The sequence below is a fragment of the Euprymna scolopes genome, chromosome 37 (assembly GCF_053919585.1).
Source record: "Euprymna scolopes isolate OS-2025 chromosome 37, ASM5391958v1, whole genome shotgun sequence".
In the NCBI taxonomy this organism is placed as follows: domain Eukaryota; kingdom Metazoa; phylum Mollusca; class Cephalopoda; order Sepiida; family Sepiolidae; genus Euprymna; species Euprymna scolopes.
The window spans coordinates 53,507,625-53,534,795 of NC_136518.1; the positions used below are offsets into that span (position 1 = coordinate 53,507,625).

Consider the following 27,171-nt stretch of genomic DNA (forward strand, 5'->3'; position numbering starts at 1 on the left):
TTATTTATTATTTCATGATTATCAGTTTTCGTAATTGAGCATGCATATAATATTTTCACAAAAATAAAGACTACAAAATATAAAATAAGAGCATCATATTGTATATTTCCTTATGCGTTACAATTGTTTCATAGCCAAATGGTTATGAGACAATTGTAACACATTTGGACAATTTTAAATATGTCATTTAAAAATATTCTCAAATAGCTACTCTTCAGACGGCAAAATACACTAGTTATACATATATGAATACATTAATAATGTCTATTTTAAGAGATCAAACAGTTGGACCTACCTCTACACCACTCTTATATTTTTTGATTTTTTATTTTTTTTCGATAGCCTTCGAATTTAGTAATCGTCCATTTTCATATTTCTACATTTTAAATGATATTTCAACCAATTACCTATTTTAATATTAATTTAATATTTTGTGTATGTTTTTTTTAATTTAATAATTATTTTTCTTCCCACATTTATTTATTTAATTGATTTCTTTCCCAAATACTAATCTACGCCTTCAAATTCTGGTTTCGATTTAAATATTCCACTATTTCTCCCTCAATCTACCATGGTTTCTTATAAACTTTGTTTGCGTGTTACAATCTACTAATTAATTTTTCTTAACATGTTATTTCTTAAGAAAGAACTGCAATTAAATGGTTAATTTAAATAGTATTAATTAAAATTTTTCTTCATCCCATAATGGTTATGTCAATAGTTTAAATTTTAAATTTATCTTTTCAATTCTTATCATTATCTAAGTATTTTATTTTAATTTTTTTTATCTCTCGTCTCCATTATCATGCGTAATATCTTTATGTTCTAAGGGAGATAACTATTTTGTAAATATTTAAAAGTAGAAATACGAAAATGGGCGATTACTAAATTTAAAAGCTATCAAATGAATTCACTTTATTCAGTTATAATTATTTTAGTTTCTATTTATTTGTTGCACCATTTTAAAATCTTAGTAATAAATTTAACATTCAATTTATAAAATTGAAGAAAAATAAATGAGAAATTGAACTGAGATTGTTATAAAGAAGATAATGTTAGAAATATAAGTTTAAAATTAAAAAAACGGTGATTAATAAATACTGAAATCCTAGGATATGTGGATGACTATAATGCTCCTCACCTTGAGTTGAGCATATTGAGAAGTGATACACAAATTACCATTAACATATAAGCGACGCTCTTTGTGTAAACAAAGCGAGCGGAGGTATTTCGGACGATGTCAAAACATTGTTAAATTCACTACTCGTTCAGCAGCCGCTAATAGCGTAATGGTTAGGAGCCTTGACTGTCGTACAGACGGTCAGGTTTCAAACCTGGCTTGAGGTAGTTGCCTGTCTAGCTGCACTGATGAGCTGTGAAACAGCGAAACAGTACTGTACGTGGATGACTAATAAAGTTTCATGGTTAAATTTTAAATTCTGAAAAAACAACATATAGAGACATATATTCGATTTAAGGATTTATTGTTTGACAAAAGGAATATATAGAAGGGGTTATTTTAATTTCTTTAATCCATGGATTTTCAATAATGGCTCGTATCATCAGAGGAAATGAAATGCGGTTAGCAAAATGTTCAGCTGCGGATGGACGCTAATTTTGCTTTTCAGCACAATTATTGAAAATAGTTTTTTGAGTGTTTGTGGATAATTATCTGGAGAAAATTATACGAAAAGAGAAGTTGATAAAACCTGGGTAATCCATTATCGGAAGGAGTCCAATGTCCTTCGGGGTTATAAATCCAGGTGGGCAGAAAATTAGCGCCCATTCGCAGCTGAACATTTTGCTAACCGCATTTCATTTCCTCTGATGATATGAGCCATTATTGAAAATCCACGGATTAAGGAAATTAAAATAACCCCTTCTATATATTCCTTTTGTCAAACAATAAATCCTTAAATCGAATATATGTCTTTATATGTTGTTTTTTCAGAATTTAAAATTAAACCACGAAACTTATATATTGCTCTATTCTTAAATATTGAACTTTTCCTTTTTGGCAAGATCACCTTGAAAGTAATACTTCAAGTAATATCTATCAGGATTTTCATCTGAATTCTATCAGTGTCTTATCTCGCTTATATATATATATATATATATATATATATATATATATATATATATATATACTTCATTTAATCGCATAAATTAATATACAAAGACATAATTTTATGCATAAATTTTTCAGTATTTACTTCAACAGTGCTCAATACTACATAGGTAGAGCTGGGTAGTAAGCCTGACAAATCTCACAAGAATGAAACGCAGAATATTCTGTGTAGTTTAATTACTATATATATTTTCATAACTTGTATATATATATATATATATATATATATATATATATATATATATATAAAGAGAGAGAGAGGGAGTGAATAAATGACAAAAAGTTATATTCCAAAATTCATGATGTTGACCATCTTATAATTTATTCCTTTAATTCAGTTGACTTATACAATTCTTGACAGTATCTGTTTTGTAGCGCGAAATCAATCACTTAATAGATTCACTGATTGATACAATAATTATGCCCTTAACTTATATATATATATTGTTATATGCTCTGTAATTACATTGAGCGTGATAAATTTGTAACATGGTCGTTCGTCGCAAATGAGCAAACAAATAAATAAAAATCTGGGTTGGCATCTTTCTCAACCAAAGTTTTTTATTACCGTCATTATTATATAATTGTTGTGAAAGTCTCTCACTGCCACGTATCCATTTTAGCCTGGCAGGCAGTTCTCCTTCCTTCCAACCGCACACTCGCTACAGCTAGCGATTTCTCATCCGCGACTTCACACGTCCATTTCCATTGACATCAACTTTCTTTTTTCCTCGAGCACGTGTTGCATTTTTTCTCCTTTTTCTTTCCTTCCTCTTCTCACGCACACTTTTTAATAACCTGCGTGTGTGCTTAATTCCGCTGCTGTTGCAGCTAATTTCTTCGTACGCTGGCTATCCTTCGCTACTGTCGATATTTTTCACCGCACTCATACGCACTGTTACAAAGGATTGGTATGAATTAAAGGTGAAATATAGTTAAAAAAAAACATATTTCTCTATACACGCACACACACACATACATATAAAATAAGAATTACAATTGAGAAGGAAAGTATTTCTTTCGAAATTCTGCAAATTAAGGACAATCCACTTAATTTGCGTTTCCTTTGTGAAAATTAAATGTTTTTAACTCTTGTTAAAGTGTTTTAACATGTTTTATTAATTCTTTGTTCTTATCTATATTAATGATGGAACGATTCAAAAATTTTTCATGATTCTGTACTAAATTCCTGATTTTGATACCGTTACAGGTTCCGATTCTCCATCGGAAGAGGCCAGCTTATATTAATAAGAACAAGTAGTTAATAAAACATGTTAAAAAAACACTTTGAAAAAGAGTTATAAATATTTAATTTTAAAAAGGAAGCACTAAATAAGTGGATAGTGTTTAATCCGCAGAGTTTCGAAAAATACTTTCCTTATCATCAGAGGGTAGGATTTAGCAAAATGCGGGATCGGATTTTACTTGCAAAAGTATTTGATGAAACTACAAATCATAGATCTTACTTGGTAACAAATAGTAAAGCAGAGGAAATATGGTGAAGAAAAAGGTGATTTCACGTGAATGGATGGCCTGGTGAAGGGTAAAATATCCAATAACGGTAAAATCCAAAAATAGTTGGTTAAATTTCCATTTCCACAAGTAAAATCCAAGGGAATCGCGTAATTGGAAGATGGTCCAAAGTAATCCAAAGGTCAGAAATCCGTGGAATAATTCACAAATAGGTACAAGGAAAAGGGAATGAGTTCAAATAATATTATTAAAAGAAAGATAAGGTGTGCAAAGAAAAAAGAAATGAAGAAATTTAAAACTCAACTGTCAAGGCTGGGCTAATTTAAGAAAAATGAGTGGAGAAGAAGAAAAAAATTGAATGGTGATTGAGTTAATGTATAATGTATATTAATGATGGGACAATTCCAAAGTTTTTCCCGATTCCAATTCTTTTAAAATCACTAAATATTTAGCTCTAGAGTTGTTTTTCTTTAGATTATCGTAAAAACTTGTGTTATGTTTTTGTGAACGTAAAAATACACTTGTGTGGGTGATCTATACATTTTAATTTTGTTTGTAGCTTAAAACCAATATATACTTAGAATTTTATCTTTAGTAGCAGTAATGAAAAATTAAGTTTTAAACGAAAAACAAACTAAATAATAAACAATTACAAGAATCGTCTTTGGCATCAGAAACTTCTGGAAAGCTCCATGGAAGTCCTCTTGTGTGAGCATGTCAATGACCCTCATCCCATCCTCTATTGTCTCCTCAGTTGTCTCATAATGACAGCCTCTAAGATTTTCCTTGAGCTTAGGGAATAACCAAAAGTTGCAGGGAACAAGGTCTTGACTATAGGGAGGGTGAAGAACTGTCTTGATGCCCATCTTGGTCAAATAGTCTGTGACGAGGGTGGCATTGTGGACTGGTGCATTGTCCCAGTGGTGATGCCACTGATCCGATTTGAAGAGTGCTGGCTTCCTTCGCCGGAATATCTTCCTGAACTCTCTTAAAACCTCAACATAGTATTCCTTGTTGACTGTCTGTTCCGTAGAAACCCAGTGCATGTAGACCATGCCCGTGCTCTCAAACAAAGGGATCATCATCAGTTTCTCGGTTGATTTGCTCTGTGGCCTTCTTGTGTATAGGAGAGCCAGCATGCTTCCACTGGGAACTGTCTCTTGGTCTGTGCGTCATAGCAGTAGATCCAGCTTTCATCGCAGGCCACCAGAGCATCAAGAACTGTGGGGTCTGAATTAATTATCAGATACTGTCAAGAATTGTAAATGTCAACTGAATTAAAGGAATGAATTATAAGATGGTCAACATCATGAACTTTGAAATATAGTCTTTTGTCATTTATTCACTATATTGCTCTGTAATTACATTGAGCTTCTAAATAAGGATTGGTATATATTATAAGAAAATATATTTTTACAGAAATAAATATACATAGAGAGAGCATATATATACTATAAATTTTCCTTCTAGTTACCACAAAATGTCAATCCCATATCATGATATTTTTTTTTTTTTTTTAATATTTTATTTTTTCCATCAGCGTCTTATTATATCTTGTGGATATAACCATAGTTGCCAGTGCACAAATCATCAGAGATACATGACGGTCTAAAATATTTTACTGTCGCTGATGATTTGTGTTGTGGCAGCTACAGCTATCTCTGCCATAAAACTGAAAAAATAAATAAATATTAATAAAAAATTCATTGTGGATTGACTTTTTGTGGTAATTGGAATGAAATTTTATAAACTGTATATTATATAAGTGTTGGAACGATTAATCAGATTCAGAAAAATCTGGACTTTTGTGGTATCATGATTGGGGAAATGTATTTCCGATTCCAAAAATTATTCTTTCACCTTTTTTCTTGTCATTAAAAAAATGAAACGAATATGTATTTATGAGAATATTGTTTATTTACGGCAGACGACTAAGGACCACTGGACTACAGATTAGGAATCACAGTCCCACATGTAGCATTGATTCTGGCAGTTTAATTACTGGAATACTGCTACCATATCTGGGCAGGAGCTGCTAAAAACAGCCTATCCTGCCTTGACAGAGTACAAAATAGACTTCGTGGCTTAGTGGGGGATGCCCTTTTCTCTACCCTGCAACCTCTCTCCCACAGAAGAGACCTTGCGAGCCTATCCTTGTTTTATCCTTATTTCCATGGCAGGTGCTCGTCTGAACTCCAATCTCTGGTCCCCCCTCGCCAATCTTTCACAAAAAACATCCATCTAGCTGAATCCACTGTGAAAAATTTCCCCCACTCTTTATCTGTGCCTAAATCAAATCGTGGATTCCATGAACAAAGCTTCTTTCTTAGAACTGCACGCCTGTGGAACTCTATTCCGTCTGCCTGCTTCCCACCTGACTATAACTTGGATGTCTTCAAGTCCAACGTTAACAAATTCCTAATGAACCGCCCCCTTAAGTAAACACTTCATCAAATCTCCACACTAACGTAATGTACTTGCAATAGCCCTTATCCCTGAGTGGCTTCCGGGCCTTGATAAGTGGTGACCACTGTGTAAAAAAAAAAAAAAAAAAAATTTTTTCATTGATAAAGCAAAGTAAATATTCTATCCCCTTATGAAACCTTTTCTTACCTATTTGCTAAATCCTGTTTTCTGTTTTCATTTGAAGGTGAAAGATCTCACATCACAACTAGAAAGCCACAACAAGTCTTTGGAATACAAAGAAGAGATTTGCAAGGTGAGGATCTTTTTGAAAAATTCCAAACTTAAAAAAATTTTAAAAGCATCCATAAAATAAATTTAAGAAATTGATTCAACATTTATTTTTGAATTTTTATTTATGTATCTTTTATATAATGGATGTCATGTTTACTTCTAGAGTTATTAAAATGTATTGTTTATGTCATTAGGTGTCATTAGGATGCTTCGCTTGCATTTCTTGTTTGTTAGGAAACTTTGCCTGCTTCTTTGTTAGGCTTTGCCAGCTTCTCTTCTTTGCCAGGAGGCTTCTGTCTGCGTCTCTTATTTTTCTTTTTATGTAGGATGCACCGCCTGCATCTCTTGTTTTTTTCTAGGATGCTCTCCCTTCATCTCTCATTTTTCTAGGATGCCTCACTTACACCTTAATCAGTTTATAAATAAATCTGACTCTTGTTAAATTATTCAAATAATTCAATAAGAAAAACACACAAATTATTTTTCCAAATTTATCATTATTCTAAGATCTTACTATTGAATGTATCACTGAAAAAATTGATCCATCTTAAAAAAAACTTTAATGAAATAAATTTGGTTCGTTTAATGATTTTCAGAAAATTATTAAACAAATTATTTACATTTGACCCCAATTTCTAATTGGGTAAAATGTTTATCACATTTAATGTCCAATTGACTGTTTGATGACGGTTCTGCCATTTCTAGTCTACTGTAAATCGGAAACAATCAGGCAAATATGAGTCTCCAGTGCTTGTACAGATTAGTTGTGCTTTAAACCAATGTATTTCATTTGAAAACAAAATTACGGAACATTGTTTTTCAAAAGATGAGTTGTCTCTGTAATAACAAGTGCAGATTTTGCCACCCGGAAGTGGAGAGTGTGAGCCACCTGATATCCAGTTATAATGTTCTGCTGGGGGACAGCTACTATATGATGTGACACAATATAGTTTGTAAATATCTCCACTGAATGATCAGTAAAAAGTTAAATATCGAATGTAGCAGCAAGTCCTGGGAACATATACAGTAGAACCCCTGGATACTGCATTAAAAATAAGTAACAAAATACAGTATATAATACACATGTATATAATCAAATGATATTATAAATAACACTGTAAGGTGGGGCAAATACTGTAACCAGGGGTCAGAAAAACAGAATCTACTGTTGATTTTATTAATTTATGTGTAAATAATGGCTTCACGTAAAGTTTAAAATGCAAAAGTCAAGTATCATGGTTTAGTTGTGCTCTAAACAGAAACATCCATTTTGAACGTGCTCCAGTAAGAACCAACTGTTGATTTTATGAAATTATTTTTACATAAACACTTAAAGTTAAACATACAAATGTCAAGTACAGTAGAACCCTGGGATACGGGATCAATCTGTTCCAGGGTTGGGATTGTATGGTGAAATCGCTGTATGGTGGGATCTAAGCAAAATTTTATACAGAACATATTAAGAATTAGTAATAAAATACAATACAGTATATAATACACATGTATATAATCAAATAACATAAATAACACCGTGAGGTTGGGACAGAAAAACTTTGTATTCAACATTGTAACCTGAAAAGAAACATATCCTAGGGCTGCCATATGCCGGGGCTTTACTGTATCGGAAAGAATAGTTGGAAATAAGACATGCACCATCCACTATGTCTACGAAATTCCTACAACCAAGTACCTTGAAAATGGAGCTATTAATAAACGTGACATAGTGATGTGAGACAAGGAGGAAGAAGCAACCTTAGTAGAAGTTCGTTGTTCCAATGATGCTGAGTTAAACAGAGGGAAAAGATGAGATACTCGTGTCTTATGTAGGACATGAAAAGAAAATGGAATCTTGGGAAGATTGAAAACATTGCCAGGGCTGCTGCGAAAAAGGTAGGCTCTCTCTACCATGCTAGAAAACTACTGACACCTGAAAGTATCCTGTACCTCTATAAGGCCACCATTCACCCATGTATGGAGTATTGTTGTCACATTTGGGCTGGTGCATCTGCTACTAGTCTCTCGCTCCTAGACAAGGTTAAAAAAAGAGTCGCCAATCTGATAGGCCCTGAACTGGCATCTAAGCTTCAGCCTCTGTCCCATCGATGAAATGTTGCATCCCTCTGCCTTTTCTACGTGAATGCTCTGACAAACTGCAGACACTTGTGCCCCCACGATGTAGACATCCTCGACAAACCCGACAGGCAGCTAAATCCCACCCTCACACAGTAGAGATCCCTAGATGTAAAAGATCTTTCTACTCCAGTAGTTTCTTCCTCAGAACCGCTGGACTCTGGAATTCCATTCCAGGTTCCTGCTTCCCTAACTGTACTGACATGCAGAAGTTCAAGTGCAACGTGAACCAACATCTTGCTGCCCAAATCCCAACATAGTGCCCCAGTAGTTGCTGCCCCTGATAGTAGCCCCCTACACCAAAGTGGCAATGTGCCTTCTTTGGGGTGAAAATGTAATAAAAAAAATTAAAAAAATCTCTATCATCCCAGTAATTATAGGAGTAACTGACTCATAAAATAGGATTTCAAAAGCTACCTGGCAAATATACCTGGTAAACCAAGTGCAAGAGAGATTCAAACAATTGCACTTAAAGGGAGCATCAGAATCTTGAAAAGATCTCTTGGTTGGAATATAAAAGTCACTCAAAATAAAGAGACAAATTTAAAGAAAACCTTCCAGTGACTTTTTGGACACCGTGTATAAGAATAGTGGGTGAATGTTTGGCATCTGGTAGGATGCCCCATCGCCAGCTTGAACAAATTGATAAGAGGAAAAAAAAAGACCTTTCTGGGGGGTGGGGGTTATATGTTTAGTTTGTTAATAAAATTTAATATATTTTAGTCTGGATGGCTTTGTCATTCTATTTGATAATTGCATTTTTGATGCTTGTGTAGAATAGTGATGCTTTAAACCAATATATTTCAGGTGAAAATATTATTACATATTTACTTATGTCAAAATTAGTATAAATTCCAAAAATTATGAAAAATGATCTGGTAGAAAAATAATTACAAGTAAAAATAAAATTTAATGAGTTTAACAATTTATAGCGTTTTATCGTATGTTTTAATGTAGAAGTATTTGCAAGATCCAGGGGAGATAACTGCAATTGATAATTTGGCGCTTCTACACTATTGGGACGAAATTTCAGAAATCGTAAAACTGAATTTCACACAAAAACAATGGTATCTATGTATTCCTCAAATTTTTAAGATGATTATATCAAAAAATTACAAAAATCAATAAGTTAGAAAATTTTTTATTAAAGAAAATAAAAATAGAATTTGATGAAAATGATTGTAAGACACAGGAAAATTCAAAACGGAGGTAATTTTCCATTTTGATTTAAGCAAGTTGGCGGTAACTTTCCTCCTGCCAACACAATTAATGTTTTGTTTAATAATTCAGGAAATTTTGACTGCATAATTTAGAAGCTACCATTGTAATTTTTAGAATTAACAAAAAAAAAAAAAAAATGAGTTGAAACCATTGTTTTTTATCCAAAAACATTTTTTTTTTTTTTTTTGCTACAAAATTTAGTTCCAATTCTGTAGAAGCGTCGATAATTTTTACTAAATAATTGCAATCCGCCATTTTTAAACACAATGTCTGTAATTGTGGATGATTTTTTATGTTAAATATACCTCTAGCACATCTTCTATTGGATTGTTTTCCATAATTTGGGGAATTTATAATAATTTTGACATGGCATGTAAGTACGCAATGTTTTCACCTGAAAAATATTAGTTTAAAGCGCCACTACTCTGCACAGGCACCACATTTTCTTAATACTGAATTATTCTTTTTTTATTTATCTTTTCATTAGTTCCTGTATGAAAGTAATCAAAGTATCAAAACTGAACTGGACCAGCTGAAAGACCATATTGCATCTCGGAACAATACGATCGATGATTCAGTTATGCAAAAATCAGGTAAACAACTTCTTTGAAAACAATATTTCAAACAAAAAATAAATGAATAAAAAAAAGAAAAGCAGAATAGATACTGTCCCAGCCTATCTGTGGCAATATTTCGCCGTAGAACTGTCATGTTCCATGTGAAGTTAAATCAACTGAAAAAAAAAAAAAATTATAAATTTAAGCTGCCATGTTCAGGAAGTTACATTATGGACAAGAAGTCCAGAGGGACAATTAGTGTTAGATGGAATAGAGTTTCTTTAAAAAAAAAAAAAAAAAAAAAAAAAAAAAACGGTACTTGTGCAGTTTAATCAAGACATTCAAAAAAAAAATAAAAAAATATATATTGTATGTATCCGTTTCGGACTGAAGATCTCCAGAAAAAAAATTTAATTTAATTTGGTGGAGTAGTTTTTTTTTTTTTTTTTTTTTTTTTTTATAGCGGAAAAACATGTTCTTATGAGAGCGTGTTGAAGTCAGCCATTATGGAATTTGTTGAACACTCCACGGGAGATAACTCCATGTAAAGTGCCGATACTCTCTCTCTCTCCATCTTTATTACTAGCTATTTTTCCTAAAAATCGAACCTTTTTCTTGGTATCATAACAAATTGTTTTTTCGCTGTAAAAAAAAAAGACTATTTGATGAAATTAAATTAAATTTTTTTACGGATACGTGCAATTTAAACTTTTTTTCGATATTTTCATTTTTTAATGTCTTGATTAAACTGTACAAGTACCCAAAAAACAAATAATAATTACAGGGGAAGTAATTTTTTGATAAAAATAGAATTTTGAAAAACAGTTTTTGCCTTTGCATTTGGGATGCTAACAATAGAAAATTCAATGGATGTTTATTTTTTATTTATTTATTTTTTTTTGTATAATAATTATTTTTGATGTACATAGTTTTCATCCAACTTATTTATTCATTTGTATCATTTGGATTTATCTTGTTGAACTCCAGAATATTTCTGTCGAACTCTGGAATTTAGACAGAATTTCGAGTGGTGTAGCATGCTCTTGTTCCATCAGCCATAACTGGATAGAGGTCCTAAGTAATTTGCAATTGTATTTTTCAATCACCTACACTGAGAATTGAACCATAAACCTTCAGATGAATATCACTTTTACAATTGATTTTTCCAAGTACTCTAGCCACTGTGCCACGGGTCCTTGCAGACAATTCTAGTACGAATTTTAGGAGCCTTATTTACTCATATTGTGTCTTACTATTCCCAAACGATCACTTTATTTCACGTACTGTATAGGATGATGAAATATTTCTGTTTGGCTGGCAGCCTGAATGATCTCAGAAATAATATGGAAGCAAAGTACAATTCTAATCATTAGTGACAATGGTACATCTGCTGTATAGCCATGTATCAAATTGACGTATAGACATATGTTGTATAGAGGGGTTATCACATGGAGATATGTGACATAAAAGGTAGTTATTATTGAAGAAAAAGAATAAGATGCTTCATACATTTTCTTTCTCCAGGAATTCTTCTGTCTTCACTGTTGGGCTCTGTGATGAAACATACGACAACCAACACCATTAACCCATAACACACCTGAATTTTCTTCTTTTGTGAAACACAGAACAATACTTTATATTTTTAAAATATAAATTTATTTCAGCTGTTTTAATGGTATTCACAGGAGTCTGCTTGCATATCCACATGCTTGTTCTTTTCTAGCCCTGCTTCCCAGACTTTAAAGAGCTTGTCTGTTCACTGTAGTGACCAAACTCAAACTCTTGACTGACTAAACTTATTGTCTCTTATGATTAAAAGTCATGTCTCTTTAACGTGACATCCTCTGTCACGTATGCAACTGCTCAAGGTTGATCTAATTATTTTTGTTTATATTTAACTAAGCTAATTTCTGTAAACATTAATAATTCCAAGAACAATATAAACTATTTTACCAATATCACTGGATAGATAAATAGATTGATGAAAGCTAATTTAACTTTTAACCCTGCTATTATCTAACACACCTCCAAAACAAGGTTGGTTTGAAAATAATAAAATTTATGCACTAATTGTCTACATGAACACGTAACAAAATGGATAAAGGTGTTTAGTAAATATCAGTTTTCAATTCCAGTCTTCTAGACAATCCTTACAGCAGGTATAAGCGTTAAGCAAATGATATTTTTATTTTTAGTAAAAATAAAATGAAGATGTTACTTGATGCTTCTATCTGACAAAACAAGAACAATCTATCTGTATTATTTGGATTCTTCAAACTGTTCTTATCTTCAGTATTATTTTCACAATGAGTTGGTCAATATAACCACCGACCGTGTTCAGATGTATCTTGTCAAACTTGTGAATCTGCACAGAATTTTGAACAAAATCCTGATGTAATGGATAAAGTACATGGTAAAATTTTAGTTGTAAAAGTGAAACTCTTCTGTAGGTTGAAGGTTCAATCCTCAATACAGGCGATACTCAAAATACAAATCGGAATTACTTAGGACTTCTATCAAGTCATGGCTGACATAACAAAATCTTGCTACTTTCGTGGATTAAATAAAGGGTTCTGTTCAAAATTCTGTGCAGATTTCTTAGTTTGACAAAAAGTTACTGTTTGACAAAATACATCTGAAGAAGATAAATGGTGACCACTAGTTAAAAAAATTAAAAATTTACAAAAGAATGTGAGGTGAAGAGGGGGAGTTTTCCTTGCTTAATTTGTAAAAAAAAAAAAAAAAAAGACTTTTGTTTTATCTTTGTTTAACGGTGAGTCTTTCCTTTTGTTTTTTCTTTTGTCATTTGTTTAGAAATTAACCAAAGATCTCCAACACCCACAGAAAATTTAATGCCACCCTCAGAAAACAAGCAGGAAGATAATGATTTCAACAAATCAGTGGTAAGACTGTTTCAAATGTACTCTTTTAGTTTTCATGTCTGTGTCAAAATTATAGGAAATAATTCTTGTCATGAATTTATTTTTTTAGAAGAAAACAAAAAATTTTTTATGAAGAATCAGAAATAAATTATAATGGATTTAATTTTCTATTTATTTTTATCATGAGATTTTTTTAAAAATTGCATTTTTTAAAAAAAAAATCGCACTCTATTTTACGATAAAAAAGAAAATAATCAAAATCATGTAGAAGCAGAAAAACAAGAATTTGTCGCACAATTTTATTAATGTAAACAAGATGCTTCTTTAGGCGTCTATTTTTTAATCTTTTATATATAAAACCAATCTGAGAATTCATATAGTACCTATATTGGCCACGTTGTTGAATTATTGGACTCCCGGACATCGCCAAGTCACCTAAGCGATTATTATTATTGTATAAATATGTAGCGGTTATGAAGGTTATGAAATCTGATATATAAAAGGCTATATGTCTGTCTGTCTCCATATTTTCAAACTCTATCTCCTCCGAAACTAAAAGTTGCAGAGCAGTGCTAGGGGCCTCAAATGATTGGATTTTTTACGAACCATTTTTTTATGGGTCTTTAACTGGTTAAAATAGTTTTTAAGGGGTCAAAATTGAAAAAAATCATCATACATTTTGTACAGTCATTTTAGTTTATTTTTAATTTTTAATCAGTTCATATGCGTGTCACGTTGGTAACAATGGTAACGCCACCAACTTTGAATGCTACAGTTTCAATTTTGGTTTTGATTCTAGCTGATGACACCCAAATTTTTTACTTTTGAAATCACGACTCTATAATATTGTATACAAAATCTGTACAAATTAAAATATATTTAAGCATATTTTATGGCCAAGCAAAGCCTAGTAGGAAAAATTCAGACAAAATGTTGATAACGAAAAAGGAATGATGGAAAATAAAATGATTAGTTTGAGTCATAATGGAATTCAATATTGTAAATAATAAACTACATTGGAATGTAGATGGGTGAAACTTAATTTAGAATAAGAATAAAGTTGACCTCTGACGTTAGAGTTGAACGAACAAAAGGATAGTTTTAATATATGTACGTTATTCAGTCAGAGAGAGGTCGGGAGTTGGTTCGGGAGATTTTGTCTATTGAGGTCAGTGGAAGCTAACATCCGCATTATAGCAAGATGTAGAGACCAAGAGAAATGTGCAACTCCAAGATGGGGAGGAGGGGTGATGACAGGAAATAAAGTTGCATAAAATATAACCCGAGTGTTGATTGTTGTTCTTGTTTATTGAATATATATATATATATATATATATATATACCCGCACCCAACTCTGCCATTTACTCAATGAACACTATACGCACAGAAAGAGAACATTACAACAATACAAACTGATAGGTATATGCACACTAAACATAACACATATCGACATGTACATACACTCAACACCCTAGAGACGATACGGACAATGATACAAACATGAACGTAGACAACATGTATGAACACGTGATTATATACATGTATCTGGTTATATAGCACAGACTTCCAGATGTCTTGCATATCAATAGGGCTATGACAACAGCATATTCTTTTCCTAGTTTTGGGACTCTCGGGTATATATCCAACACAGACACAGTTAATCAGCGGAGAACCACATCACCCTATATAAAAACATATAAGATATCAATGGATACACACTAGAGTCAAAACAATGAAAAGAATATGCTGTTGTCCTAGCCCTAAATATCACCTACAAGAAACCAGTGCCATTCAACATCACATCATCTCTCATAATACAATACTAAAGTTAGTTGAAATGAGAAATATACAAATTACTAATACCAAAATTATGTGTAAAAATATTTGCACACACAGACTAAAAGCAATACTAATAAAATACTAATATTAACAAAATAGCATTTAATACATGTACTAATATATCAAATGTATTTAATAATTAAAATAAACAACTAAATAAAATCAATATATAATTACAACAATAAATCGACTCAACAACACTCCTTCCTTATTCCTCGTTCCCTGCCAGACAACTTGGAAAAGAATATAAAATCAAACAAAGCATTTTCCAAACACTAATATTTAATCGTATATTAACTTCTTATTTGAAAATTCAAACATTTCTTATTTGCATAAAATGTTACTTATAGTTATTAGATCCTAAATAAGCAAGCCATTTAAGCTTAAACAAAACGGCATTTAATGCAGGTACTAGTATATTAAATATATTTAACAATTATAAACAAATACAAAAAATTGGAAATGAATAATAAATAAAACTAATATGAACTTACAAGTCGTTTACAAGTAACTAGAGACCTCTTCAGGCGATATTGCTTTTACATAAATAGATTCTGTAATGAAAATTGAAAAAAAAAAAAAAAGATGAAATTTTCCAAATTTCATTATGGACTCTACTTGTGCATTAGCAGCATCACCTGAAAAGGTCTCTATTTACATCTAGCTGATGGAATAAAACATGCTTGTGAATTTGTAGCGATATATAAATGCTTATATAAAAGAATAAAGTGTGTTTATATATAGGTGTATGTGTGTGTGTGTGTGTGTGTGTATATATATATATATATATATATATATATATATATATATATGAGCAAACAGTTAATAAAACATGTTAAAAACACTTTGAAAAAGAGTTAAAAACATTTAATCTGAAAAGGAAACACTTGATAAGTGGATAGTCCTTAATCCGTGGAGTTTCAAAGAAATACTTTCCTTCTCATCAGAGGGTAGGAATTAGCAAAATGCGGGATCAGATTTTGCATACAAAAGTATTTGATGAAACAACAAGTAAGTCAAAGATCTTACTTGATAACAAAAAGTGGAGCAGAGGGTATATGGTGAAGAAAAAGGTGATTACACATGAATGGATAGTCTGGTGAAAGGTAAATAATCCAATGACGGTAAAATCCAAAAATATAAATCCAAGAAAGTTAATTGAGTTTCCATTTGCACAAGTAAAATTCAAGGAAATCACGTAATTGGAAGATGGTCCAAAATAATCCAAAAGGCCGAAATCTATGGAATAATTCACAAATATGTACAAAGAAAAGAAAAGGGGAATATTCCAATAATATTAATAAAAGAAAAATAAGATATGCTTTTCACACGACTGCCGGGACATAACAACATTTTTTTATTTTATTTATATATATATATATATATATATATATATATATATATATTTTATTCATAAAGAGCGTTTATAACCTCTTTTTCCTATGCTTTCTCCATATTGAACAGACAAATAAACTCATGTAGCTATATTTATTTTATTCTGTCTCAAATATAATTTTTTTTTTTTTTTTGTTGTTACAAGGTAGTTACCACTTATCAAGGCCCAGAAGCCACTCAGGGATGAGGGTTATTGTGTGGACAGTAATCAATGGGATAGTATCGTAGTAATCGTTAGTATTGGAGATTTTATAAAGTGTCTTAAGGGGGGGGGTCCTCAGGAATTTGTTCATGTTGGACTTGAAGACATCCAGGTTGCAGTCAGGTGGGAAACAGGCAAGCGGAAGAGAGTTCAACAGGCGTGCACTTCTAAGAAAGAAGTTTTGTTCATGGAATTTACGTTTTGGTTTTGGCACAGATAAAGAGTGGGGAAAATTTTTGACAGTGGTTTCAGCTAGACAGGTGTTTATTGTGAAAGATTGGCAAGGGGGGACCAGAGATTGGAGCTCAGACGAGCACTTGCCATGGAAGTAATAAAACAAAGACAGGCTTACAACATCTCTCTTGTGGGAGAGAGGTTGCAGGGAAGAGAAAAGGGCTTCCCTCACTAAGCCACGAAGCCTATTTTGTACTCTGTCAAGGTAGGATAGGCTGTTTTTAGCAGCTCCTGCCCAGATGTGGCAGCAGTACTCCATCCTTGGACATTCTTGGTGAGGGAGGGACCATAGATTGGAACAAATAATTTCAATCTCATAATATATAATAGAAATAAACAGATCAAATTCTTTGGAATATTTCATCAGATAAAAAATCTAAAATGTTCTTGTAAATTAATTTTTCCATAATTTCTGAGATGGTGTATCTTAAAAAAAAAAAAAAAAAAAATTGCAGTTCCATATAAATTAATAGAAAAACTCTTTAATATGAATTATTCCTCATCTGAAATGAATCGTGTACATCAAATCTGTTGCCAAAGTTGCTGGAAAAATGGTGGGATTCTTTTATAAGAGCAAGGGACATCCGAGGATGGAGCACTGTTATACCACATCTGGCAGGAACTGCTAGATGACCTTATCCTACCTTGACACAGTTCAAAATAGACTTCGTAGCCTAGTGGGGGATGCCCTTTTCTCTTCCCTGCAACCTCTTTCCCACAGTAAAGATGTTACGAGTCTCTCTGCTTCGTTATTTTCATGGCAAGTTCTCGTCTGAGCTCTAATCTGTGGTCCTCCCTCACCAAACTTTCACAAAAAACACTCCTCCAGCTGAAACCACAATCAATAATTTTCTCCACTCTTTATCTGTGTCTAAACCTGAACGTAGCTTCCATGAACAAAGCTTCTTTCTAAAAACTATATGCCTATGCAACTCTCTTTTGTTTCCCTGCTTTCCAGCTGACTACAATATGGTTCTTTTCAAGTCCAACGTAAACAAGTTCTTGATGAGCCGTCACCTTAAGTAATCCAATTTACCAAATTTTCGCGACTAACGATTACTACAATATTGTCCCATTGACTACTGTACACTCATTAACCCTTATCCTTAAGTAGCCTCTGGGCCTTGATAAGTGGTGACTCCTTTGTAAAAAAAACAAAAATAAAATATACTTAAATATCTAGCAAAAATAGTAATTTCTAGCAAAAATTAAGCAGAATTTTAGCAATAATTAAAATTTATTTTTTACATTTTCATTATGCATCTTTAAGCCAATGTGCTGTAAATTATCTCTCTTTTTCGAACATAAAGATTTCATGCAGTCTCGTCTTTCAGAGTTTGTTGACATACAAAAATAATTTTATTTTTTAATAAAATTTAATTTGATTATTTCCTCCAATTTTTGATGTATACAAATAGTTCTGTCTGATATGTAAGTATATTGAAGAGTTTTCCTGTTTATCTTGAGCTGACACATTTCACCTTTGAAGAAGCTTCCATTCTATTTATTAAAATGATTCATTTATCACCTGAAATTATAAAACTAAAACAATAATGAAAGCTTGTAAAAAAAAAAAAAAATAAAATAAAATAAAAAATAAAGTGGGTTCATGTCCAGAATTCTCCTTATGAGATACATATCCATGACCAAACAAAAAATATCATAAAAAAAATCATGACTATGTAGTTTTATTTTTAAAAAAGAAAATTTAATTTATAAGTTACCAGACACAGACTGTCTTGCTTGCCATCTTTAAAAAAAAAAAAAAAAAGTCAAGGAACAAAGGGAGATTATTCAATAATAAACTTGTCAGATTCCATGTTGTAATGCCTATAGATTCCCATCAATTGCTTAGAAATGATTTTCTTCATAAAAATAAAACTACTTGATTAATTTACATGATTTTTGGAATATGATATTTTTGCTTCATCAAGAGTATGTACATCATACAAATTTGTTTTTGTTTTTTTAATATGGAGTGAATTCTGGACAAGAGTCAAAAAGTGTTTTGATAAGTTTTCTTTATTTCATTTTTTTTTTTTTTGTCATCAGGTCAAGAAATTGAAAATTGAGGTAATTGAACTCAAAGATAAATTGGAAGATCTTGAAGGGAAAGCAGATTTATGCAAGGTAAAATTAAAATTTGTTTGGAATATTCATGCATTATTTCAAGAGAAATATTGACAACTCGTGGCCTGTTATATCAATGTTGATGCACTGTATTTTACTGTCCATATTTAGTTAACTTAACTGATTGAAGGTAAATAGATACTTTAAAAGTATGTTTATTTATTGTCAGTTTATGGAACATAGATTAGATACTTAAAAAAAATTGTAAACTATTTACAAAATAAGGGAATTTTTACTATTTTAGGCGATTTTAGAATACGAATCTGGAATTGTATGGGAATCAGCAATTGTATCGGAATTTGGAAGAAAATATTGGAATCGTACCATCCCTAATATATGCAAAAAATTAGCAGATGAAAATTGCAGACAAATATTATAATTGCCACTCTATATGTAAACTAAAGTTTTATGCTTTGTGATCCAACAATCTGCTTTTAAATTATTTTCACTTATAAATCGTTTCCACTTGTGTTCATAAGAATAAGTGTCACTTGGAAACTGTTACAATATTACCTTGAAAATTTGCCTTCAAGAAAATGGTACGCTTGTCAAGATGCAGTCAACAGATCAATTTTTTTTTAATGTCATTTTAAGAAAAAAACAATATTATGTACTTAATTGTCATGCTGAAAATAGTAATATATCCAAAAATTACACAAAATCATTGAGTAGAAATTTATTTCTAGTTAAAATTAATGGCAATTCTACACTATTAGGACGAAATTTTGGAAATCGTAAAACTGAATTTCATATGAAAACAATGGCATCTACGTATTCCTCATATTTTTAAGATGATTGGATCCAAAAATTACAAAAATCGATATGGTAGAAAATTATTTATTAAAGAAAATAAAAATAGAATTTGATGAAAACAGTCATAAGACACAGGAGAGCTCAAAAAGGGAAGTAATTTTCCATTTTGATTTAAACAAGATGGTGGCAATTTTTCACCTAACACAATTAAAGTTGTTTTTTTTAATAATTCAGTAATATTCAGGTAATTCCGACTGCATAATTTGAAGGCTACCATTGTAACCTATTAGAATTAACAAAAAAATCAGTTGAAATCATTGTTTTTTATCCGAAAACTCCTTTTTTTGACTACAAAATCTCGTCCTAATAGTGTAGAAGTGCTAAGGTAATTTTTATGGAAAATTTGGTAAAATTGCATTTTTCTTAGACGATATAAAGTAGACGGTAGAAGTCTACACACAGGGGACATAACTCCAGAAAGAATATTTTAGATTACTTTTCGTAGCTGCAATAATTGTTGTCTGTAGTGATAGACTTTTTTTTTTTACTAAAACCACAATAGCAATTGTTTTATTCAATGGATTTTCGTAATTTTGGGATATATTATTATTTTCGACATGACAATGAAATACGTAATATTGTTTTTGCTTAAAATGATATATTTAAAAAAATCGATTTGTCAACTATATCTTAAGAAGCAGCAATAAAATTATAATTTGTATTTTTTAATGAACGTAGTTATTTTATTTATTTATTTTAGATTCTAGAAGAAGAACTTGGAACGCATCGTGAGAAAATTGAAAGCCTTTCTACAGAAAATGAAGCGAAAACTGAATTGATTACAAAACTGAAGATGCAAGGTAAGATCATAAAAAAAAAAATCATTGTGCTTATTTAGTTTTACACTTGATTAAAATAAAACAAAAATACAGAAAAATCTTTGTACGTACTCGTCATGGAATGAAAATATATTTCAAGAAAAGTCACTTAAATTGATGAAATAGATTGTTTGTTTTTTAATTAAAAAAAAAATTTTTTACAATTTTAGCAATTAAAGTTTTAATTATTTTGAATAAAAACAAAACCTGTAGTTAAACTAATTTGTCGCCCTTGAATTTTTAAGTTAAAACAATATGGCCTATCGTTGCCTCCTTTTTGCTTCCTCATGAAATTGGATTTCTTTCGGGATTCGTACAGACTTGAAAAATCTTTGAATTTAGATTTTTCCCTTGAAAAGGCCATATTTCTATTATTACCTTGAAAAATCCTTAAAAATATGGAAAATTTCTTTAAATGGCCTTGAAAATTGTATTTTTTATGTCCTGTAAAAATTTGTGTCGAAATATTAGAAGTAAAATTGAAACAAATACTATTAAATTACTTTTTAAGTTTTAATAAAAATGCCATTAAAATATTTTTTAAATATTGAAAATAAAATTGAAAAATATTGTTCTGAAATTGCATTGTATTATTGTGTATACAATAGTTATGTCTCTTTAGCACAAAATTACCTTGGGTAGTTTCATGATATTCAAATCTCCGTCTATTTTTGTTCTCATTTATGATTTAATTTTTCTTCGGGGAGAGGAGCAACCAACTTAAAATTTATGCACACTCATCCTCTAGACACAAGTAAAACCACGTCTTCCATGTACAATTCACCATACATTAAATATTTAAATATGTGGACTGTAGAAGACAGTAAGCAATAGTATAGACACACATTCATATTATTGGGTTAAAAAAGCTAGATGGAGGAAGGGATAAGAAGGTCTTAAGTCTGTCAGATGTGGAGTAGGTGGTATGAGCTTTCAGGTTTGTTTTACTGTACACATAGATTCGAAAAAGTTGTCAAAAAATAAATATATAACAAATGTTATCAAAGGCAAGAGAAGTTACTTTTCTACCTAACTGGATAATTTTCTAGTGTTTTTATCTAGTGTAACATGTTTATTCAGCTTGAAAAACATGCAATGTTGACCGATGTATTGGAAAATTCAAAATGGTGCCCGACTCTCTCTTTGACACGGTAGGTTTGGGAAAAGGAGTTATAAATAAAAAAAAAAAACTAGACAAAATACTGTTAGAAACTCGCTCAATATATGTTACCATGACATAAGTTGACATATATTTTTTTATATTTTTAACTTTTTTTCCAAACTTACCGCGTCATAGAGAGAGTCGGGCGCCATTTTGAATTTTCCAATACATTGGTAAACACTGTATGTTTTTCGAGCGGAATAAACATGTTACAGTAAATAAAAACACTAGAAAATTATCCAGTTAGTCTTGTTGATCTTAAGAGTCTGTACAGAATTTTTAATGGAATCCACCATTTAATCTATGCCGGGTAACTTGCTCTCATTTTGAAATCCTTAATTCGTAATTGTATTCTTAGTATCACATATACTTTGGATTGAAATTTTAACCGCCAAAGCTGAGACCTGATTTTAGACATTGTGCATTTTTTTTTTTTTTTGAACTAGCAGGCCACCCGGCATTACCCGGTCATAAAATATATTTAAATATGATATGTTGATTGATGCAGATTTCATATGTTATATTGGACTCAATATATAGTAATGATTTAAAAAAGTTAAAAAAAAAAAAAAAAAAAAAAAAAAAAAAAGAACTTGTGCGCCACTACCGAGAATTGAAACCAAAACGTTTAGCTTACAATTTAATTTTCCTTTGCCGTTAATAACTGACCTATGAAGACATGTTTGCTGCAAAGCTAAAAATTAAAACATGAACCAATAGCTACTATGTTACGCATGCATATTTGTAATGCTGTTGTCCAACCTTCACCTGGCAAATTTCATTTCTTTAATTTTCATACTTTTGTACCGATTTTCCCTGGCTAAAACCTAAATATAAAGTTTTTGCATGGGTTTGAATACTCTATATATGAAGTTTCATGTCTGTGGACAAAAACTGACAGAGGAGTTTGGTAGGCAACATTTTTTAAACAAATATATATATATGCATACATATATATATAGAAAGAGGTTTGTGTTTATTATAAGCTTTTTAGACAAATATAAATCCTGTAGAATATCTGCATGAATATAATTACACATAATAATTAACTAAAGATGATCATCCTATAAGAAAACCCAAAAAACTAATAGGGAATTAATTAAAAGGAATATTTAAAAGAATATGCAAATTAGATAGATCGTTTGCAGATGAATGCAATTCCATGACTCATATATAACAAAGTTGTATTTTCTTTTTAAATAAATAGAAAAAAGGGTTTTTAATATAAATATAAATTCACACACAAAAAATTATAAAAGTATAGATTACTATCAAATAAGTGCCAAATTTTGTAATTATAATTTTTTTTAAAGCATACTTGTTTCATATTTAGATTGAAACCATTTGCTGTGGTAATTTGTGGCTTAACACCGAAGGGGGTCGCGGTTAAATTAACATGACAAATAGATCACCCGTTCCCTCCCCCATCTGAACAAACAAAATTTTGTACGATTTGACTATTTTGTTCTTAATCAGTAGTAATGTTATATATTGGTTATCATTGAGGGGCACCATTTAGTTTGGGTGTATAACATCAAAGGATTCCGTGTGTGTATGATTGTCTCTAATATAAAGGGTTGTGTGTTTGATTATCATAAAGGGAATCGTGTGTGTGACATGTATTTTCAGAACCTACCTCTGCTTCTTCGATGTTGGACCATCTGGAAATTTCTCATCCTGGAGGGAGACTTGATACCTGTTTGACGAAGATTTATCACTCCAAGACGATGAATGGGTTTTATAGTTTTTATTTCACTTTCTCCAGAGGTCCTGCAGAAGGCGGAAGTGAAATCGGCCTGTGTGGGTTCTTCTTCTACACACGTCAGCGTTCGTCTCCCCCCTCTGTGGAGAGGAGGGAGACAACGGGAAGCCGTCCGTCTTCTTCAAAGCCCAAATCAAATCTCACAGATCTAGCCAACCTGACCACGTCACTCATACGTAATCTGGTCAGCTGACCTTCGGTTCTGGTAAACGTGTCTACACTCCACGTTCACTCACCTCTCTCTCTCTCTTTCTGTAACAGTAATCTGAAAAACCAAATAAGAAAAAAAATCAGTTTTAGGAGCTTCTTTCTTTTAACAATTACAAGAAACCTTTCCAATCACTAATTGCTATGACAACACCTTACCTGAGAGCTCATCATTCAAACTCTTTGGCTTAACATTCACAGGCAACATGAATTGGAACACATACATTGAGGACATTGCCAAGACAGCTGCAAATAAGCTTGACTCTTTTTATATTTAATAATAAGGTTTATTATCATATTTTTATTTTAATGTTTGTATGTAGGCATAAAAGTGGTGCAAGACTGTTCTGTTTTAAAAAAAAAAATTATTTTTTTCTAGTGACAAAATTTTTATTTTACAAGTATAAATTTTTTTTTCTTCTTTTAAATAAAACCTTTTTTATGTGATACCGAAGCAGAATAAATGGTTTGATAGTTTTAATCAGTCACACATATACAACTGTTTTTTATACAGTAGATTACAATGATTGTTGATTTTGTTTTATTTTATTTATTTAAATCCAGAAATTGGTATGACAACGTCGATGAATATGACTGAGGATTTAACAGAAGTCACTCAACAATTGAAGACGGCTTTGGAGGAGAAGGATTCTCACAAATCTGTGGTAAATCGTCTATTCAAATAGTTGATGTTTTCTTTTTCATTCGCTTTGACAAAAAGAAAAAAGTCCAACTACGTGTTGTGGTAAAGTGAGAGAAAGAGAGAGTCAAGCAATGTTCTTAGATGTGCGAGAAAAGCTGTCATTTCAGCTACTGAATTCGTTCGGTGAGCATGTGACTTGTTTTTCTGCTGGTGTCTGATGTCCCTCTCTGACGAGAGATGTTCTTCTTGCCTTTTATATTTCTTTAGAGGCTCCCAGAGGCTTGCAAAAAATAAGTTTTTTAAATCGAGCCTTGATTGGTCAAAAATTTATATTTTTGACCAAACAAAAAAACGTGCTTTCAACTACGTCAGCCATTTCTCAAGCATCCTGCTTTTTGACCCAAGATGTTTGATGTGGGTGAATGCTGTAATTCCCACGCAAATGAATTTATAAATTTTAGTGTGTGTGTCTTAGAAAAATAAAATAAGAAACAGCACAATAGTTATGATGTATTGAAGTGAAATGTGGCCAATGAGGGTTGAGGACATGCGTTGCATAGAAGGATATGGTATGAGAATGATACAGTGAATGTGGAATGTGAGTCTTAAAGACAGGATTAGTTCTGAGATCTCAGAAGAGTATGCTTGATGGTATGCCCATGTGGAAGAATGGATGAGAGTTCTTAGGTTAGTAGATGTACAACAGTTGAGCTTTTTGTTTTTTTTGTTTTTTTTAATTTCTTTTCTTTTCTTTTCTCTTAACTTCTGTTTTTGCTCTTTGTTCGTTTTTTGGTGGGGAGAGGGGTGAGTCTTATATTTTTGGGGGGGAGAGGCTCTTTTTCTTTTTATCTTTTCTCATGATCTTCAAACTTTTTTTTTTTTAACAGACAAAGAAACTGAAAATTGAGATCATTCAACTTAAAGAGCAATTGGAGGATGTTAAAGTCAAAGCAGATTTATGCGAGGTAAACTGCAAAAAAGATACATTTCGTTTTGATTTTTTTTTTTTTTTTTTTTTTACAACCTCAATCTTGTGGCCATTTTTAAAATAAATATAAGCAAAATATTAATTTATTTTTTCTTCCTGTTTTATATGTAATTGCAAACAAGAAAAATTGACGATGAAAATAAGAATTGAATAAATTAAAATATTTAGATTAATTCTTATCTTATGCTAATCGGTAAGACATTTTTACTTATTTTTGTCCGCTAATGAAATTACATATTTAAAAATCTATGGGTTAAGGATTATCGTTTATTTCAATTCCTTGTTTGAATATTTGATAGATTAATGAATATTGTAATTTATTCAATTTTTATTTTCATCATAAAATCTTCTGTTATTCTGTTTCTGTATAATATATATTTTTTTAAATTGATGGACCACTAATATGAATTTAGACAAAAGGTGAAACAAAGCTAGGTTTTAAATGTGATTATTTAAAACAAATTGAAGATTTCAATTACTAATTGACTTTAAGATGCAACCTTGTCCAAGAACAGGTGTTTGGTTTAAAGATGACAAAATACATCCTCATCTCTAGTAACACTATGTCCTTCCATCCCCTCACTTAATTTTATTCCTCATTTCTTTTTATAAATTGTCCATTTTACACAAATAAAGTTCTCTTGTAACAATCTCAGTCCTCCACCTGCCACCTATTAAAAAATCCGAACCTTATTCAAGTACTACTACACTTTGTGAGATCCGTATCGTTTAAAAAGTTAATTGAAATGAACATTTCATAAGTTACTTTGTGAACATGCAGAAAAGCATTTTGCATTCATTTATCTAAATAGATAACATTTATTCATCTAATTTCATAAAAATTAACATTTATTCATCTGAATTGATTAAAAATTAACATTTATTCATCTGAATTGATTAAAAATTAACATTTATTCATCTGAATTGATTAAAAATTAACATTTATTCATCTGAATTGATTAAAAATTAACATTTATTCATCTGAATTGATTAAAAATTAACATTTATTCATCTGAATTGATTAAAAATTAACATTTATTCATCTAAAAAGATAAAATTAACATTTATTCATCTAAAAAGATAAAATTAACATTTATTCATCTAAAAAGATAAAATTATCATTTGTTCATCTAAAAAGATAAAATTAACATTTATTCATCTAAAAAGATAAATATTAACATTTATTCATCTAAAAAGATAAAATTAACATTTATTCATCTAAAAAGATAAATATTAACATTTATTCATCTAAAAAGATAAAATTAACATTTATTCATCTAAAAAGATAAAATTAACATTTATTCATCTAAAAAGATAAAATTTACATTTATTCATCTAAAAAGATAAAATTTACATTTATTCATCTAAAAAGATAAAATTAACATTTATTCATCTAAAAAGATAAAATTATCATTTATTCATCTAAAAAGATAAAATTATCATTTATTCATCTAAAAAGATAAAATTAACATTTATTCATCTAAAAAGATAAAATTAACATTTATTCATCTAAAAAGATAAAATTATCATTTATTCATCTAAAAAGATAAAATTAACATTTATTCATCTAAAAAGATAAAATTAACATTTATTCATCTAAAAAGATAAAATTAACATTTATTCATCTAAAAAGATAAAATTAACATTTATTCATCTAAAAAGATAAATATTAACATTTATTCATCTAAAAAGATAAATATTAACATTTATTCATCTAAAAAGATAAATATTAACATTTATTCATCTAAAAAGATAAATATTAACATTTATTCATCTAAAAAGATAAATATTAACATTTATTCATCTAAAAAGATAAAATTAACATTTATTCATCTAAAAAGATAAAATTAACATTTATTCATCTAAAAAGATTATTAACATTTATTCAT

The 27,171-nt window shown here is 30.6% G+C and overlaps 1 protein-coding gene across 3 annotated transcripts in view; it reads left to right on the forward strand.

Annotated features, from left to right (window-relative positions):
- Positions 1 to 27,171, forward strand: part of LOC145261197 (uncharacterized) — a 133,486-nt gene that overhangs the window by 66,966 nt on the left and 39,349 nt on the right. For all 3 annotated transcript variants that reach the window (XR_013864420.1, XM_080119522.1, XM_080119520.1), the window contains exons 19-25: positions 6,252 to 6,320; positions 10,137 to 10,242; positions 13,021 to 13,109; positions 18,812 to 18,889; positions 20,403 to 20,502; positions 24,216 to 24,316; positions 25,182 to 25,259. Coding sequence is in view for 2 of the 3 variants with exons in the window: in XM_080119522.1 (XP_079975648.1) it covers positions 6,252 to 6,320; positions 10,137 to 10,242; positions 13,021 to 13,109; positions 18,812 to 18,889; positions 20,403 to 20,502; positions 24,216 to 24,316; positions 25,182 to 25,259 (621 nt within the window). In the remaining variant the exon portion in view is untranslated. The remainder of the gene's footprint in view (positions 1 to 6,251; positions 6,321 to 10,136; positions 10,243 to 13,020; positions 13,110 to 18,811; positions 18,890 to 20,402; positions 20,503 to 24,215; positions 24,317 to 25,181; positions 25,260 to 27,171) is intronic.